General features: G+C 41.5%; 1 protein-coding gene across 5 annotated transcripts in view; it reads left to right on the top strand.

Moving 5' to 3' along the window:
* The first annotated feature begins 2,227 nt into the window (after nt 1–2,227).
* usp33 (ubiquitin specific peptidase 33) overlaps nt 2,228–18,592 on the top strand; it is a 29,804-nt gene continuing 13,439 nt past the window's right edge. For 2 of the 5 annotated variants that reach the window (XM_068341062.1, XM_068341066.1), the window contains exons 1-7: nt 5,196–5,348; nt 10,329–10,427; nt 10,714–10,767; nt 10,901–10,963; nt 14,580–14,729; nt 15,039–15,147; nt 17,746–17,815. In XM_068341062.1, the coding sequence (XP_068197163.1) occupies nt 10,344–10,427; nt 10,714–10,767; nt 10,901–10,963; nt 14,580–14,729; nt 15,039–15,147; nt 17,746–17,815 (530 nt within the window). In that variant the 5' untranslated portion in view covers nt 5,196–5,348; nt 10,329–10,343. Of the gene's footprint in view, nt 2,771–5,195; nt 5,478–10,328; nt 10,428–10,713; nt 10,768–10,900; nt 10,964–12,593; nt 12,717–14,579; nt 14,730–15,038; nt 15,148–17,745; nt 17,816–18,592 lie in introns of those variants that run through there. The other 3 variants (XM_068341064.1, XM_068341063.1, XM_068341065.1) reach the window with 3 other exon arrangements.

Raw genomic sequence — 18,592 nt, 5'->3', positions numbered from 1 at the left:
TTGTTGAAATACAAGTTTCAAAGAGCCCTTGTATGTTAAAGTTGGTCATTAGCATGAGCCACTTCATGAGTCAATCTGCTGAGTTGTTCTTTTGGAGAGTTTTGGAAAGAACTTGATTGTAAATCACCGAAAGATGATGTCGCAGACCATTCCCCCGTCAGAGATGGCTTCTTTCACTCTCCTCTCAAACCATCTGTCCTCCCTGTCCAAAATCTAAACACTGGTGTCCTAAAATGAGTGTCCCTCTTCCGTGAGGCGAAGAAAGACTGCAGAATCCAGTCCTGAGGAATTGGCTCTTTTACGTTAAGTAGAGGTCAACACGGTGGAGCAAGGCGGTTCTGGGTTCACGTCACGCTCTGTGTGGAGTTTACACATTCTCCCCGTGTCTGAGGTGGTTCTCTCCAGGTTCTGTGGCTTCCTCCCGCCTCAAAAAAATATGTGTGCTTGTTTGTCTCTGTGTATATATACATTTTATTTTATATACTGATTTAGTCTCCAAAGGGAAATGGGTTGCACGCTCTAGTTAGTTGAAACATGCGTATGCATATAAACATTATGTGTGTGTACAGGCCCTGAACACACAAACACACACAAGGAACTAATCCGCATGCAGGGGAGGGAGAGTGGCAGGCAGAACCTTTGTGGTGCGCCCAAATGAGCAACTTGTAAGGGGGATGGCACCTTGTTCAAGGGCGCCTCGGCAGTGCTCTGGAGGCAAACTGACACCTCCCACTGTCAGCTCACACTCCGGGTGTTTTTTTGGGCAGGAGCGGGAATCGAACCACCGATGTTGGAACATTGAATGACCCGCTCTACCACTGAGCCACTGACCCCGCCATATGTGTGGCTCCGCGTTGCACTGGGGACACTCGGAGTGTCCCCTTCTTTGGCTCCAGCACCCCGCGACAGCAGATGAAGTAGGCTTAGAAGGTGAGTGAATGTTGGTAAGTGGCTCTTTGGTTTTCCCTTCGAGTCCTCAGATTTTCTTTGATATTGAAGAACATGTTCTCGGATGTTCTGATGAAGAATATACTGTCCTGTACATACACAGTGTACTGCCTTCACTAGCAAAGTGAAGGCAGTAACAGAAAGTGCAGTGCAGTGGAGATGGTGATGTGACGTTCCGTATCGAGCCTCAAAGCATGTGCCGTGTAAGGGAGGGGATGTTCCCACGAAGCGTGTAGCGAGTTGCTTCATTTAGGGGAGGAGCTGGAAATGATGATGTCCGAAGCCTCGCTGCTTAGCTGATACCACGGCTGATTGAGGACGTGGTTCGGTTTGTGCCATGAGCAGCGATGTAAGGCAGGTGTTTTGTAGGGCAAGGGAAATATTTTTTTAAAAAGTAATCACCTAAGTCGTGCCACAGTGGTGAAACTGTTGTTTTTAAATTAAAACCAGTGATATGACCCAAGCATAATCACTGGCCATACCTCAACGTTACAAAAGCACAATCATTGTCCATACACCAACTAGATGTAAGATCTTACGCCCAAGCCCAAGTTTTGGCCTGACCCGAACCGAAATTTGGGTCTGGTCAGGCTCAAAAAGTCAACAATTACTTTTGGGTTGGGTCGGGCTTCAATAACCTCGGGTCGGGTTGGGCTGGGCTGGATTTTTTTTGACCCGGTCTTATGATCTTATGATCCGGTCTTATGATCTTATGATCCAAGCCCGACCCGGTCCGAACTTTTTAAATAAGTATATATTTATATATTATGTATCTCAAACGATCTATGGGTATTAAACTAAGGAATACCTTTATAAAATAAATAATTTAGGTAAAACATAGAAGGCGCTGTATGAGAAACATCCATCTACAATACCTGCTCCGTTCCCTCCGTGCGTCAGCTGTATTTTCTCCTGTCACTTTACCTTTCCGATTGTATACGCACTGAAAGTAGAGGTAAGATCTTAAGCCCGAATGCAAGCCCGAAATTCGGGCCGGGTCGGGCTCAAAATGTCAATAATTACCCTCGGGCTCGGGCCAGCATGGGCTTTTATACTGTCGGGCTCGGTTCAGGTCGGGCTGGCTTTTTAGGCTCGATCTTACCTCTAACCCCAACCCCAACCACCCTCCCCTCACTGTACATGTTTATTTACATTTTCGTCACGTAATCATTTTACATACTGCCATTTTGTGTTTACAGATAGCAGACAGAAAAAACGAGATTCAGTGGACACTGTTTGACTGTTTCCAACAGACAGCAGCATATGCAGGATAAGACATCAGAGCTGGCAGCCACCTCATCACAAGTTGGCGTCAAGATTCTTGAAGACAAGACCAAGATCCTTAAGATCAATACAACAAGCGAGGACCCAGTCACGGTTGTGGGAGTGAGTTGGGAGAGTTAGAAACCTTCACATACTTGGGTAACATCTTTGACAGACAGGGCAGCACAGACACAGACATCAGAGCAAGAATCAGCAAAGCGAGGACAGCATGCTTGCAGCTTAAGAACATCTGGAACTCCAAAATGGTGTTAAATCGCGCAAAGGTTCAACTCAAACGACAAGTCAGTACTTCCGTATGGAGCAGAGACATGGAGGACTTTGAAAGACCACCATCAAGAAAGTGCAGACCTTCATCAACAGCTGCCTGAGAAGGATCCTCCAGATACACTGGCCTGACACCATCAGCAAAGCAGACTTGTGGCAGCGAACCAACCAGCAGCCAGCTGACGAGGAGATCCGGCGCAGAAGACGGGAATGGCTTGGGCACACTCTGAGACGCTGTATATTGGAGCATATCAAGAAAAAGATCGCCAAAGAGGTTCGACTCTTACATGTATAAGGATTGATGCCAGTGTATAACTAACAGGAGGGGCTCTCTTTTTGTTTAAAACATTGTTTCTCCATTTTAATGAATGGACTCTGATGAGACACTGGTGAGACCAGCGATGTTGTTTGGTCTAGAGACAGTGTCACTAAGGAAAAGACAGGAGACAGAGCTGGAGGTAGCAGAGATGAAGATGCTGAGGTTCTCTTTGGGAGTGACCAGGATGGATAGGATCAGGGAGGAGTACATCAGAGGGACAGCACATGTTAGAGGTTTTGGTGATAAAGTCAGAGAGGCCAGACTGAGATGGTTTGGACATATCCAGAGGAGAGATAGGGAATATATTGGTAGAAGGATGATGAGTTTTGAACTGCCAGGCAGGAGGCCTAGAGGAAGACCAAAGAGGAGGTTTATGGATACAGTGAAAGAGGACATGAAGGTAGTTGGTGTGAGAGAAGAGGATGCAGAAGACAGGGTTAGATGGAGGCAATCGATTCGCTGTGGCGACCCCTGAAGGGAAAAGCTGAAAGGAAAAGAAGAATGCATGGACACTGATGTAGTATTTTCTTTCTTTACACAATTATATTTTGATATGAGCTGAATATTAAGCCATGTAAGCCCCATTATACTAACTCAAACATAGAGCCACACCAAAACTTTACTATTAATTGGGGAGTTTATATAAATATTAAGTGACGGGTGGGTTCCAGAAAACGCAAAAATCTCTTGTATATCCGGATGTTAAAGAATGCATTAGCCAGATCGATACAAAAAAATATTTATGTTCAGGGTGAATCAAAGCTAATGCAGCATGAGGGTTGGGAACCAGAAGTAATCGGTGTGACACTTTTGAATTAATAGCACACAAATCATGAATCATCCTATAGACACCTTTGTCCTTCTTTTTATAGGGGTATTCCACTGAGAAGATGTGATGGTATGAAGAACGCCTGCTTTCAACAAACCATCAATTATTTCTCCGATGCCTTCACGACCTTCAACTTCTGCTTCTTCTTTTCCTTTCGGCTATTCCCTTCAGGGGGCGCCACAGCAAATCAGTTGCCTCCATCTAACCTTGCCTTCTGCATCCTCTTCTCTCACACCTACTACCTTCAGTCCTCTTTCACTACATCCATAAACCTCCTCTTTGGTCTTCCTCTAGGCCTTCTCTATCAACATCCTCATCTCTAGTACTCTTTTTTGGCAAGAAACCACACTGCTGCTCACAAATGCTCACTTCTGTCCTTAGTTTAGCTTCAACTACTCTTTCCCATAACTTCAGCTTTATTCCTCTGTAGTCTCCACAACTCTGCACATCTCCCTTGTTCTTAAAAGTGGGCACCAGTGGGCACCAGCTTTCTCTTCCATTCCTCAGGCATCTTCTCACTATCTAAGATCCTGTTGAACAACCCAGTCAAAAACTCTACTGCCACCTCACCTAGCACTTACATACCTCCACAGGTATATCATCAGGACCGAGTGCCTTTTCACTCTTCTCCCTCTTCAATGCCCTTCTCACTTCATCCTGACTAATCTTTACTACTTACTTCCTGGTTACTTCCTGGTCCACAACAGCCACCTTTTCTAGTCTTTGTTCTCTCTCAATTTTCTTGTTCATCAACTCTTCAAAGTACTCTTTCCATATTCCCATCACACTACTAGCACCTGTCAATAGACTTCCATCCCTATCCTTAATCACCCTAACCTGCCAGACGTCCTTCCCATCTCTGTCTCTCTGTCTTGCCAACCTTTATAGATCTGTCTCTCTCTCATTACTGTCCAAACTAGCATACAAGTCATCATAAGCCCCTTGTTTGGCCTTATACCTCTACTTTTGCCTTACGCTGCATCTCCCTGTACTCCTGTCTACTCTCCTCGGTCCTCTCAGTGTCCCACTTCTTCTTAGCTAACCTCTTTCTCTGTATACACTCCTGTACCTCCTCATTCCACCACCAAGTCTCTTTGTCTACTTTCCAGATGACACACCAAGTACTCTCCTACCTGTCTCCCTGATCACATTAGCTGTAGTTATCCAGTCATCTGGAAGCACCTCCTGACCTACCAGAGCCTGTCTTAACTCCATTCTAAAAGGCATGCAACACTCTTCCTTTTTCAGCTTCCACCATTTCGTCCTCTGCTCTGCCTTTGCCCTCTTCATCTTCCTCACCACCAGAGTCCTACACCGGCACAATAACACACTGGCTTGTGCCCTCTTGCGGCTACATTTGAGCTGGAGTGAACCAATTCGGTGAAAAGCTTCAACGCTTCATGGATTTTCATCTGCCCATCACTACCAGAAAGTATGACAGAAAAATAAATGGACAGTGTAACAGTAGCGTGCATGGCAGGAAACACGACTTCTAAACGGAGGATGGGGATGATTTTCAGGATCTTCGAACCGGAAAAGGGGCGGGGACAGATGTATCGTTAGCAACCACGCTGAGATACGCCGAGTGTGCGTGAGAAAGGTTACCGTGTAAAATATGTGTATAAATACCGAGTGAATCTGTGTTTTTAAAACCACGTACGTCGGCTTCCACAAGGAAATCGTCTGTTATTTTTCATAATACAGGTAAGGATCAGCGCTAACATTCTAGATGCAAGCTATCTGCTGTCGACTCTGTTGCAGTCACCGTGAGATCGTCGATCATCGGTGTAGCAGCCGGAACGTTAGCCAGCTAACACAGATAGCATGCTACTGGTGAGATGATTATCAGTAGGAAACAGTCTGACTCACAGTCGTATTTTATGTGGCCACATATATCTGTCGCATTTTATCTGGTTTCTTATAACTATAGCTTTCTTACAAAGTGAATTATTAAATTGGCGTCAATTGATGACGACCTGGCTAACGCTCACGGCAGAAGTCTGCTAGCATGCCCATGACGCCGTCAACGCCTTGTCTGGGTCTCATAGTTCAATCAGAGGACCGGACAAAGCCTCAAATGTTTGTTTATATGTAGTACGGACACGTTAGACTATCCGCTTCATCTGTGCCTAACCCAAATAATCTATCAGCAAGTTCATTAAGGAGGTCGCTCTTGAGCTAACATTAGCTGCTACATATCCTCCGCACTGACAGGCATTATGCTTCTGATGTGCTGTCTGTGTGTTAGATATCAGACTGATAACTATAACGACAGTGGCTAATTATGTAGCCTGTGCATATTTCATTGAATTTGGGTAGCAACGCTCTATTATATATATGTTGTTAATGCCAATGCCCCACCCTGCCTGTAACATTAGTCTCTGTGCTGAATGTCTTTGATAATTGTGATGTACACACATTGATAAATTGAGGATACTTTGAGATGCTGGAGCAGTTTCTCGTTTTGTAATTTCTCTTTCCTTATCTGTGCATGATCCACAAACGGAGACCTAGCTGTAAAATCTTCAACTAAGGCGATTTTTCTGATTTGTAGCCTCAATAGCTTTTGTTTCACTGTATACTTGATTGATTTGACTTTTTGAAAGTTTTGTCCAAGGTTGTGGATATGAGTCTATGATACAAATACTACTTTACATTGCATGGTTCTGTATCCGTTTGTTTGGATTTATCATTAAATTATACATTATTTCTACATTATGTAAAACGGCACATTGTTTTTGTAAGGAATAAATACTGTAGACATTTACAGAGAGAAGACTGAACATGATCTTGATTATTGAGGATCGGCTCCTTCTATTCATGCTTGTGTCCCACTTGACCTGTTAGAAGATGGTGTTAATATATTTCCTCTCTTGCACAGCAGAATATTTTGTGTTTGTACACAGGCAAGGTTATCTATATTATCAATTATGAAAATGCATAAATATCGGGTAGACTGATACTGTTTGGTTTTCCTAAAATTTATTCTCTGTTTAGCTTTCCTATGCTTAACTGCCTTTTACCAAACTGCATGAAGCCATGATAAGCTGTGTCAAGTGGTTTATGACATGTTTAATTTTGAATTTGCTGAATCATGTGCAGCGAAACAAAGGGCTATGGTCTGGGTCATGCTGTCATCGAACAATTAACACATGGGTACTCCTCCAAAGCCTGAATGTCAGTCAGTCTGCACTCTAACAAGGCCCTCATTCGTCTTGAGACCTGTACAGTTAACATATATTCTTTGATCTGGCTTGTAATCGACAGGGATATCAAAATTTTAGGTTTGAGGCCTGAGAGGCCCTTTCTTTATTACATCCTGCTTCAAAGCGGTGATGTATTGTCAGTGTTTGTGTGTTTGTCTGTTCGTCCGTTCGTTTGTCTGTCTGTATGTTCACCAAGTATCTTCGCAACCTTTGCAGATAGAAAGATGAAACAAGAAGCAGATTAATCTGGAGCAAAGGGGATGAAAATGAGATTATGACCTTGACCTTGAGGTCATAATCTCATAGGTCAAGGTCAAATTTCAACTTTTGTACACTCAGGAACTGGATAAGATAGAAAGATGAGGGAGAAGGTCAGTGTAAGTAAGACCATAGATCAAAGCTATGGTCTTACTATCTACCTATACACTACCTTTGATTTACAGTGAAAGCTAGTGCATTGTTTTGACTTACCCTGAAAGGTCAAAGATATGCACTTGTAGGGTACAACTTTCAGGGTCCCCTGACCTACCCTTTGTGGGACGTTGCAGTCTCCGTCTGCCTTGGTTCTTGTTTTACATCCTGCTTCAAAGCGGTGATGTATTGTGATTGTCATTGTTCATGTTTTTTTTTGTTCGTTCGTTCGTAGGTCATTGACAAGTTTCAATGTTTGTACATTCAGGGACCAGATAGGATAGAAACACGAGGAAGAAGCCCAGTGTAAGACCGTAGATCAAATCTAGTACTTTGATCAGTGACTGTAGGTCAGAGCACTAGCTTTGATGTTTGACCATTGCAAGTAAGTCAGGGTAAAATTTTGAATTCAGGGGTGTCGCGGGATTTTGCAGTCTGTGACTGCATTGGTTCTAGTTACATCCAGCTTCAAAGCGATAATTTATCGCGATTGTCAGTGTTCTTTCATTTATTTGTTCATTCGCCAAATATTTTCACCACCATTGTAGACAGGAAGATGAAACAAAAAACACATTACTCAGGCGGCAAAGGGGATGAAAGTGAGATGATAACCTTGACCTTGAGAAAAGTAGGTCACTTTCAAATTTCAACTTTTATACACTCAGGAACCAGAGAAGATGGAAAGCTGAGGTAGAAGGCCATTATGAGTAAGACCCTAGGTCAAAGCTAGTACAGTCAAACCTCGGTTTTCGAACGCTTCTGTTCTCGACCAAATCGGTTTTCGACCAGAAAATCCGAGAATTTTACGTCTCTGAACTCGACCAAAATTCGGCTCTCGACCAAACCGAAAGAAGCCGAGCGTACCTGAACGTGACTCACTTGGGAGCCGAGCGAACTCAAATGCCCAGGACGCTTCCTCCGTAGCGCATTCGTGTTCAAAGTTGATAGGATATCTTTTATTAAAATAAAACACAGTATCTATTTCTACCCCTTTTTATTTATGGTAAACAGTATACAGTGCAGTTTATGGTGTAAAATAGTTTTTTTTAAAAACTGATTAAAATTATTTACATTATTATGATGGGAAAAATAGTTTCGGATTTCAAACAACTCGCTTTTCAAACAGCCTTCTGGAACGGATTATGTTCGAAAACCGAGGTTTGACTGTACTTTGATCTACCTATGCACTAGCTTTGATCCATGGTCTTACTCACACTGGCCTCCATATGCACTTGTCTATGCACTAGTCAGGTACTACTTTCAGGGTACCCTGACCTACCCTGAAAGTAGGTTAGGGTAAGATGGATGTTGCAATCTGACTGCCTTGGTTCTAGTTACCTTTTGCTTTTAATGTTTTACACTTTTATACAATATAATTATATTGGAATGCACAATATTCTCAATATCCTTTATATTTTGAATTCTGTTCAACAAACATGTTTCCCGACATTGAAGAACATCACCAGGGCACCTCAGCACTGCGATTCATTGTACTTTATGGTGGTATTTTATCATATATTTATTTAACTTCCGTCAAAATATTAAAACTGCTGCAATGTGTAAATTTTTCTTTTTCCTATTTCAAATTTGACCAGTAAACTTGCCAATCATTCAGTCTTTTCAAGAGTCTATGCATTCTCACAAGAGGTAATTTGTCTTAAAACAATCATCATTGTTGGCCTCTTCTTAGTAGTTATTTAGTTACACAAACAGATGAGACAGTCCATGACGGATCCAATGGAACACTACCATAAGTGAAGTTCCAGGAGTCCACAAGCTTGTGTCTGTTTGAAACCTGATAACAGCATCATGATTCACATACTTCAGGTCAAAGGAGATGTTGGTTATCCACAGTTCACCAAAGTCTACCTGTATGTCTCCTACAGTAAGCCAAATATGTGCACCAGCAGCAATCTATTTCTTTGTCACTCACGTGAATGTCATACATGTGCATATTATGCACAGAGCAGCATTCACGAATACTTATGCTTCATACAAGTGAACAACAGGTTGAGGTGGGAAGCGTGGCTGATGTCTTCATCTCTAATCTAACTCATAAATAAAATGATCATTTCTTAGTAAACAGTTAACACTTGTTTATATAAAGCTATGATACATCTTAATGATAGCCTCTAAATTGTGTCCATTTTTTACCCGGATGATTTATTTATTATTATGATGTATGCATGTTTGATGATTTACCCAGATGATTAGAGGAAATATTTCCATGTACACAGTGAAAGCACTGCAGCTGATTTTCTCAGACATCTACAGTAAAATAAAATAAATGGTTATTAATGGACAACTGAATTGGGAAGATGGCTGCATTACTCCAGGTAGTTTCACTTGGTCCTTGCGATTTTGACTTTTTGTTGATTAGACAAGTTTAATTTAAATTTAGATGCACAACACTCCAGCAAAATCTGATCTTAATCATGATACCTCGACATATTTGTGGGTAGCAGTAGCTCAGTCCATCAAGTCTTGGCTTGGGGACTAGAGGGTGCCCGGTTCAAGACCCACGGGGACCAAAACATACAGACTGAACTGGCAGTGGAGAGTTGCCAGTTCATCTCCTGAGCATTGCTGGGATTCCCTTGAGCAAGGCACCACACCCCCCACAAGCTTCTCATTGGGCGCTATGTGGCTCTCTGCTGCTCTGACTTCATCTTCTCCCTTGCATGCTTAGAGAGAGAGAGAGAGAGAGAGAGAGAGAGAGAGTGTGTGTGTGTGTGTGTGTGTGTGTACTTGGGCCTGTATATCTACATGTGTGAAAATATATGTAAAGTGGAAAAAATAATTTACCTACGAGGAATATTAAGTATAAAACATGTTTGTTTTGTGATAATGACTTGGTTTACCTCTCCCGTCGGTTTTTAACTGTCCTGTATTGTGTTCTTTGAATTGTTCATTTATTCTAGAATGTATCAGGTGTGCGGTACATTAGCATTGTCTTTAAACAAAGAGGGGCTGTTTTATGAAAGAAAGAGCTGAAAGAGCCACCTGGCCTACAGTGAAGGTTGTGTACTTGCTGTGATGCTTGAGACTCTACTCCTGTCTCTTTTAGATCTTCCAGTAAGATATGCCTCCGGTGTCCAGCTGCGACTGCCCCCACCTCGACTGTGTTGGGGAGATCACCAAGGAGGAGCTCATTCAGAAATCTCATGTGAGTGACACTGTGACTACTGCTAACTAGTTAGCCATAAAGTTCATTTAGGAAGAATGGCAGAATCATTTTTCATTAGCTAATCCAGCAATCCAATTAATGCCAATTTCCTGGGTTTCAATTTGATTGGTTATCTACAACATTGACTCTTCCCTTTGGAGTAGAAACATTCAGTCATATTCTATGTGGCATTAACAAAGGTTACAAAATCTCTTCTGTATGGACCCCTGCTGATTTTCACCTCAGAATATGTGTCTCTAACCTGAATGTCTTGATGATCCTTCAGGGCCAGTGTCAAGACTGTACAGTTGGAGGACCAAATTTGTGGGCGTGTTTGGAGGTGAGACAGTGCTCACAGCAGAAAAGGAAATGTGATGGTCTGGAATGCAATGCCTAAACACATTCACATAAAATACAGGATTCCTTTTTTTATTGCCCTGGTGTCTGAGTTGTTGTGTTTTTTTTTCCTTCAGAATGGCTGCGCATATGTGGGCTGTGGAGAATCACATACTGACCACAGCACTGTACACTCACAGGTAAGAGAGATCAGACAACACTGATGCCTTTTGCTGGTATAACACGAATTAGTTGTTCAAACATTGAAATGAGTTGAAAGGGAGGAAATGTGTTTGCTTGAAAAAAAAGTGACTGAAAGAGGAGTCAGTTGAAAAGGGGGGTACATACTGTATGCTTGAACAGGACATAATAGAATAGGACATAATAATAATAACTGATGTGATTATCAAATTCCAAATTTAGTCACTGAAAGGAACAGAGCGGGGTTCTGAGTCCAAGGATGAAATATGAGGCAGTTGTGGATGTTTAATAATAATTTACCATTTTAGTGAAGAACATACATTCTGTGCAGATGGACGATGACTGGACTAGACTAAGATGGAAAATAGCCTTTGCGTCTTTTAGTGTCTGTGTTTCTTACTATTTGCGTATTTCTGTATTTTACTCTTTGCTTTTGCGCTCTTTGCGGTCTTGTGTATTTTACTCTTTGCGGTCAACAGAAATATCTGCACCGTACCTCACACTCTCTCTGTACCGAATCACAGCCAGGAAAGGGTGATATTCATCAGGCAATCAATTAGGCAATCTCTGGAAACAACACACCCACACATACATACCCCTTTCACTACCCCAAGTGAAAACACAGGAAGTAAACCCTTGCCTCTACAATAATAATAATAATAATAAATATTCGTCAATCCTTTAGTGATCCCCGCGGGGCAGGGGTTGGCAACCCAAAATGTTCAAAGAGCCATCCATCATCTACCACTTATCCAGGGCCAGGTTGCGGGGGCAACGGACTCAGGAGAGATGTCCATACTTCCCTCTCCCTAGACACCTACTCCAGCTCCTCTGGGGGAAGCCCGAGGCGTTGCCAGGCCAGCGGAGAGACATAGTCCCTCCAGCGTGTCCTAGGTCTTCCTCGAGGTCTCCTCCCGGTAGGACATGCCTGGAACACCTCCCCAGGGAGGCGTCCAGGAGGCATCCGTAACAGATGGTCGAGAGATGCTCAAAGAGCCATATTGGACAAAAAAACTAAAATCACTGCCAGTTCACACTCCAAACTTTGTGGTTCACACGGGTTTTGAACCAGCCACCCTCTGGTCCCCAGACCAAAATCTAATTGACTGAGCTATTGCCGCCCCCAAATATCACTTAAAAGTTCCAGCACTGCTTCATTTTAAAAATATTTCTTGTCACAGTCCAAGAGACGGCATTTGTATCACGTTAAAAACCATCACTCCACCTCTGCCTTGGTGACATTTATGCAGTAGATCATTCATTATTGGTAAAATGCGTAAAACTCAGTCCTGTCACGTCTGTGGTTACAGTATCTGACCCTGTGACTGTTCAGCCCCTGGTGTTCGCAGTGTTAATGGAGGTTATACTTCTACAAATCAGTGCTAAATGGGCTTAGGTTAGAAGGAGCATATACATTTTATTATATAAAATAACATTTATATTCTCCAAATAGCCGTGCAAAGCATTGTCCAGAAAGTTCCTGTTTCCTTTTTAGCAGTAGAGCCATTCACCCATGTTAAAGAAATGTAATACTATATGACTGAGTGGACTTTATATTATATCACTGGTTTATATTCATGTTTTTCAAGGACATATGCCTGTGCAACATACTAGCTGTCTTTTGTGTTTCTTCAGAGGATGCTGTCTTTAAACCATCTTTAAATCTCTAAATCATGCTTAATGAGGGTTTTGAAGACCCAGGGGGAAAAGTCTTCATCTTCTGGCAAAGAGAAAGTTGGCAGCCTGAATCAAGTAAATCCAATATGTTCACCATAGGATAAATTAGGACTGTAAAATTCATAGCAACTGCACTTTTAAATACTTGAACAATTTCCTGTGATAAAATCACTCTAATGATCACCTTATGGGGTTTCTTGGTTCTTACTGTGTTTGGTCAATGTATCAGATGCTTAGGCCTGGAGAAAACTTTGGCAACTGTGTTGTTTTAATAAGAAGATCAAACACTGAAGCGGATGATAATGTAGCAATGGTCCTTTAAGAAATGGACAAGAATAATCAGGTTTTACTTAATGTAAAATTTTGTGAGTGTCCACCGAGGCTATCCCCAGCATCACAGCGAACACATAACCAGTTGCACATTAATTACTAATTCAGAACAATTGTCTGTTTTTTGGTGAATGAAAGCAGCTTTAGCTCTTCTAAGTGATTGGAGAGCTACACACACACACACACACACACACACACACACACACACACACACACACACACACACACACACACACACACACACACACACACACACACAAGAATACAAGAGAAAAACTTGGTCTTACTGGTAAAATCCCATGTTTCATTAGCTGTCATTGTCCATAATGATTTTCAGAATACACAGCTTTAACAATCACATTGCATCACCGCTTTGAAGCGGGATGTAATTATTTTCACCAGCAGGTCTCATCGTGTTTACACAATGAGCCACAAGTCTTTGTACAGCAAAGACTGGGGAACATGGGGAAGCAGGTTTACACTTAGCGCCCAAAAATCAACCGTTATATCATGAAAAACAAGAGCGGAAAACACTAGAAGAATTAGAGCGAAATACGTAGCAGCCAAGTTACTGGAAGTCTAAAAAGTTCCACACTATGTCGATCGATCAATCTGTAATGCAGGGGCGTTCGAGTGGCGCAAGTAAGCAAATGCACGTGAAGGGGGAGGACAGTGTTGTTTGGTCAACTCAGAGGGAGGAGTGAGATAAGGAAGGCTCAGGGGGAGGGATGGAGCTAGGGAGCTGGGAGCTACGCCCATTAAAACAGAGCTTTAGAAGGTGGAAATGGATTTATCAATATTCAATCAAATATATTGAGAACCACGGATCACTTTGGGCAAGACATTTGAAATACAGTGTAGTTGGACATCTGGCAGCTAAATGACATGAATTACAAAAAGCATAATATGGGACCTTTAAACTAAGTCTGGTGTGTCCCTTTTGCCAACTATGTCCTGCCCAGCTGTGAGGCTAATGCAACCCCACTGAATAATGAAGTCTGCTGGCTGGCAGCTGCTCATGTTTAGCCACCAGATGGGTTTTTTTTGCTGGCTTTTGTTCAGGGCTGCAATGGGTCAGCATGATTCTTCCATGTTTCAACAGTATTAACATTGTTAAACGTAGTATTACTGGATCGGTCGAGGCCCGGGTTAACAACGGCTTTCATTGGTGCTGTTCACCTACAGGGTGCTGTTGGAAATTGGACTACTGGGCTTGCGCTAGCCATTCGCCACGTCGCCATAGGCGAAATAAATTCCAGATTCGCTACAAGGTTTTTCACCTTTGTAGCCACATTTTTAAAAGCAAACTCAAGACCCACCTTTTTAACTTGGCTTTTAACGAAAAATGTATTTAATTATTTATTTATTTATTTTTCATTATTACCTTTTAACCTGTTATTCTAGCTTGTGTGTCTGTCAGGGATGAGGGGGGATTTTTCTTGTATAAACTGTTTTTGTATTTATGTAAAGCACTCTGGGCTACTCACTTTGTATGAAAAGCGCTTTATAAATGAAGTTTGATTGATAGAGTCATGAGTCTGAAGCTAGATTTTGCATCAGTTTGTTTGCTCTATTATGTCTATTTTAAAATCATTTCTTCACTTGCAGGAGAGGAGACACAACCTCACAGTGAACTTGACAACACTTCGAGTGTGGTGTTACGCCTGCAGCAAGGAGGTTTTCCTGGAGCGTAAGCTTGGTCCTCACTCTCCCCACACCAACAGCAAATTGCTGCCTTCTCCTCAGAATGCCAGTCAGGTAAACCTCATGACCTAAATGACCTCTGTCTTCCCGTAACAGCTAGTGCTTGTTTAGCCAAAAACCAGTTATTGTACGAAATGAAATTCTTTTAAAATCCTGATTATGCATTTAATGCTGTATTGATTGCCTAGGTTTTCTGGGAAATTGTGCAGACACTGCATGATTACAGCATAATCATTTAGTGACCTAAAAATATGCTTGCTTGATATTGACAGACCTTTATGATAAGAATTGACATTAATTTATGTGGTCATTATTCAATCCATATATGTTTTGTATTGGGGTGTGCTTCTGCTACTATTACAGGATGGCAGCAGGGCCCTGGAGAGCCCAACCTCCTTGAGAGTACCCTCCCCTAGAGGTTGTGAAGACCTGGACATGGAGATGGAGGAAGATGACGACCTGCATGCAAGAGGTTTGACAAACACAAAATTAATTGTCATCTATCATTAGATGCACTGTTGCTTGCAAAACCATTGTAGCAATTTTGTGTCGATGCAGTTCTAGTTGTTGTTTTTTTACAAAGGTCAACTACAAATGTGACAAAAAAGATGCAAATGCAGTCATGCAGAATTACCTAATTGAAACTTAATGAGCTGCTGCAGTAAATTTTAATTATTAAAATCACATATTTTTAAAGTCAGTGAAATGAATAAAATTAAAACGTTGCGAGCTTGTAATGTAGTTATGATGCAATAAAACATATTACAGCGCTAGTTTCAAGTTAAACCTCAGTTTTCAATTTGTTCTGAGAGGTTGTATGTAAGCTGATTTGTTCGTAAGTCGTTATTTTGATCAAATGACAATCTAAAATAGTCATTTGCCTTCAAAAAAAAGAAAGTTGCGAAATACTATGTTTTTGTATCATAAAAAGTGTAAGACCGGTCCGTGAAAATATTACGACATTAAACCAGTCTGTGATACAAGAACAGTTGGGGACCACTATTTTAGAGCATATGAAGAAGAGGAGGGAAGAGTTATTGTGCTTCTTAACCACGACCAATATCATCACTTACCTTATGCTTTTTACCAGGGCTTTGAACCAGAATTTTTTGCCAATCGGTTCGTTCCAAACAGAATCAGAATTGTAACGTTTTCGGTTTTATGTTCCACCCATGAACTGAAGTTCTGGTTAATAATGTTCCTTTATAAATATAAATAGGTAGCTGTAAGACTTTTAAATTGGCTACTAAGACAATTGGTTACCATACTGTAGATATCTACCTACAGTAAACAGAACAACAGCACAGATCCAGTTACGGAACACAGGATGGAGAACCAGTGGGAGACGGAGAAGCTGCGGCAGCTTATGATGCTGCGTTCCGAGAGTCACGGAACGCAGCACATTTTGGTGTATGAAAGAAACCCCTTTTTTTAAATACAAACGTGCTTTAAACAGTCTACAAGAGTGTGGTACAAGGTATAAAAGATATGAGGTGGTTAATATCAGTATGGGGAGGGTTCATTAACTTTTAAAATACCGTAAATAATAAAATAGTTTGTCGCTATGCGGAATTTCGTTTTTCACGGGTGATCCTGGAGCGCATTAACAGCGAGTATCAAGGGATTACTATAAAAATATGGAGGCTAATGAACATAAAATAACGGATTGCTTCGGTCTTCCTATAGTCTTTCACTAAAAGTTGTGCTTATATACACCGCAAAAACTATAGCTAACATTTTAATAGTGTTCACAACGCAAGCTCGGGTATAATGTACACAAATCTGTTTGTTAGTTCTGTCAGATGTTTCAGACGGTAACAGCCATGCCACAAATACTATTTACAAGAGAAACCCACATGTTGTCCCAAAGCAGAACTAGAACCTCACTAGATTGAACAGACCACTAACACTCCAGTGCTGATTGCTTCAGTCTCAGTGGATCCAGCCATGCAAATAATGGTTTTGCTCAGTGCTGTGAGACACACAGGCTCCACTGAATGGCATGAGTTACTTTAACCCAGTTGCTGCTACTGGATCAGATCTGAACACAGAGAGGGAATAGACTCATTTTAGATCCAGTTTGAGTTACCATTTTTCTTTGATACATCTCATAAATAAATACAATCCCCTTATAATAAGTAACTCCATGATGACTGTTCATATATTGATGGAAACTGTGCCAACTAGAAGTGCTGAATCACAATATACATTGCCTGGCCAAAAAAAAAAAAAGGTTGCAAAAGAATCACACAGGACACCGTTTCGATATGCTACTGCAATATCACAAGAGTTCTTTCCATCCAGTGATGCATTATTGTTTCATCAAGATCTTACATTGATGATGGTGGGATCTGTTCCACCTGGGAAAAGCTATCTCCAGCACATCCCAAAGATTCTCAATGGGGTTGAGGTCTGGACTCTGTGGCGACCACTCCATGTATGAAAATGATGTCTCATGCACCCCAAACCACTGTAAGACGTTGGAAAACAATAATGCATCACTTGTGATACTGCAGTAGCTTATCGAAACGGTGTCACAGAGAATGCATGCTGTAACCAAAGCTAGAGGAGATAAAACAAAATGTGAGTGTGTGACATTTTTTTTGGTGGCGAATTTCTTTTTGGCCAGGCAGTGTAGTGGTATACGTTAAACTTGTAGCAAACAGCAAACTCATTGACTCCACTGCAATATATCTATTTTCATACCCAAATGCATTGTTGTGAATGTCCAAAATACACAGAATGATTATACTCATTAAATATAACACAAAAAATTCCAGTAAGAGTTGCAACATTAATTCATTGTTTTGAGTGATAGAGGCATTTGATTTGGTCACAGATCTGAGGATTCCCAGCATCTACTTTTGAAGTCCTGGTCGAAGATGAATCAGCTGTCTGTTAGAAAATAACTGAGTCTGTCGGCCACAGCAGCTGGTTGTAGATGCACCAGCTCCTGCTGTAAAATATCACATTTAGAATTTGTCTCCCTGATGCTTTCTTGGAGCTGTCAAAATGTTCACTTGCTTGATAATCTTGTATTAATTCCCCTGATGTGTTGCGTCTCCCTCAGGCCTGACGGGGTTGAAGAATATAGGTAACACCTGCTATATGAACGCCGCCCTCCAGGCCCTGTCTAACTGGTGAGACCCTTCTTGATCTCATGTCTGTACCCACATCTTCCTGTGTGTCCTGCATCCTCTGTGACATCACTGAAGTGCCCTTGATTGTTTTCAGTATTCACGTTCAGCCTACTTTTTCCACCAGAGCCATATGCTGCTTTATTTACTTCCCGTTGTTCTCCTGGAGAAAAGCACTGTTGTTTGGGAGTGTAACTGCTGACTTCAGATTGCTGCAGTGCACTATTTGAGGTGGCAGAGATGGCTTTTTATATTTCCCAGTTGGGTTTTCTGTGACAAATGAACAACAGCTCTTTCCCAACCAGTTTTTTTTCCTCTTCCTGCTATCTATTTTACGCATCTCTCTTTACCATTTCCAAGTTTGCTGAATTGTTTCATTCTGAATTTCATTGCAATGCCAGTGAAATTCTTTCTGATTGGAACATAAATTAGGCGTTTGCCGCAGAATGAAGCCTGTAGTACTATTTACTTTCTCTTTCTGAACAACAATCTCTGTCCTGCCTTGATGAAAGGCTACCTATTGGTTGGTATGCTTTCAAATTTAACAGGTGTTTCCTAGTCTGGATACAAGCCAAAATGGGAAAAGATGCTCTTGTCTTTACTGTGTGTTCAAATGAATATAGGTCGAAAGGGATTTGCAAATCATTGTTTTTATTTACGATTTACAAAACTTGCCAACTTTTTAATTATGTACTTCAGTATTTGAAGTACATAATTGAAGAAAACTTTTGGTGGCATGATTTTTTTATGATCAATGGGGACCTTAGCCACACAAATATA

The sequence above is a fragment of the Antennarius striatus genome, chromosome 18 (assembly GCF_040054535.1).
Source record: "Antennarius striatus isolate MH-2024 chromosome 18, ASM4005453v1, whole genome shotgun sequence".
In the NCBI taxonomy this organism is placed as follows: Eukaryota; Metazoa; Chordata; class Actinopteri; order Lophiiformes; family Antennariidae; genus Antennarius; species Antennarius striatus.
The sequence above is the reverse complement of the archived record's forward strand: the minus strand, read 5'-3'. Positions and strand labels throughout refer to the sequence as shown.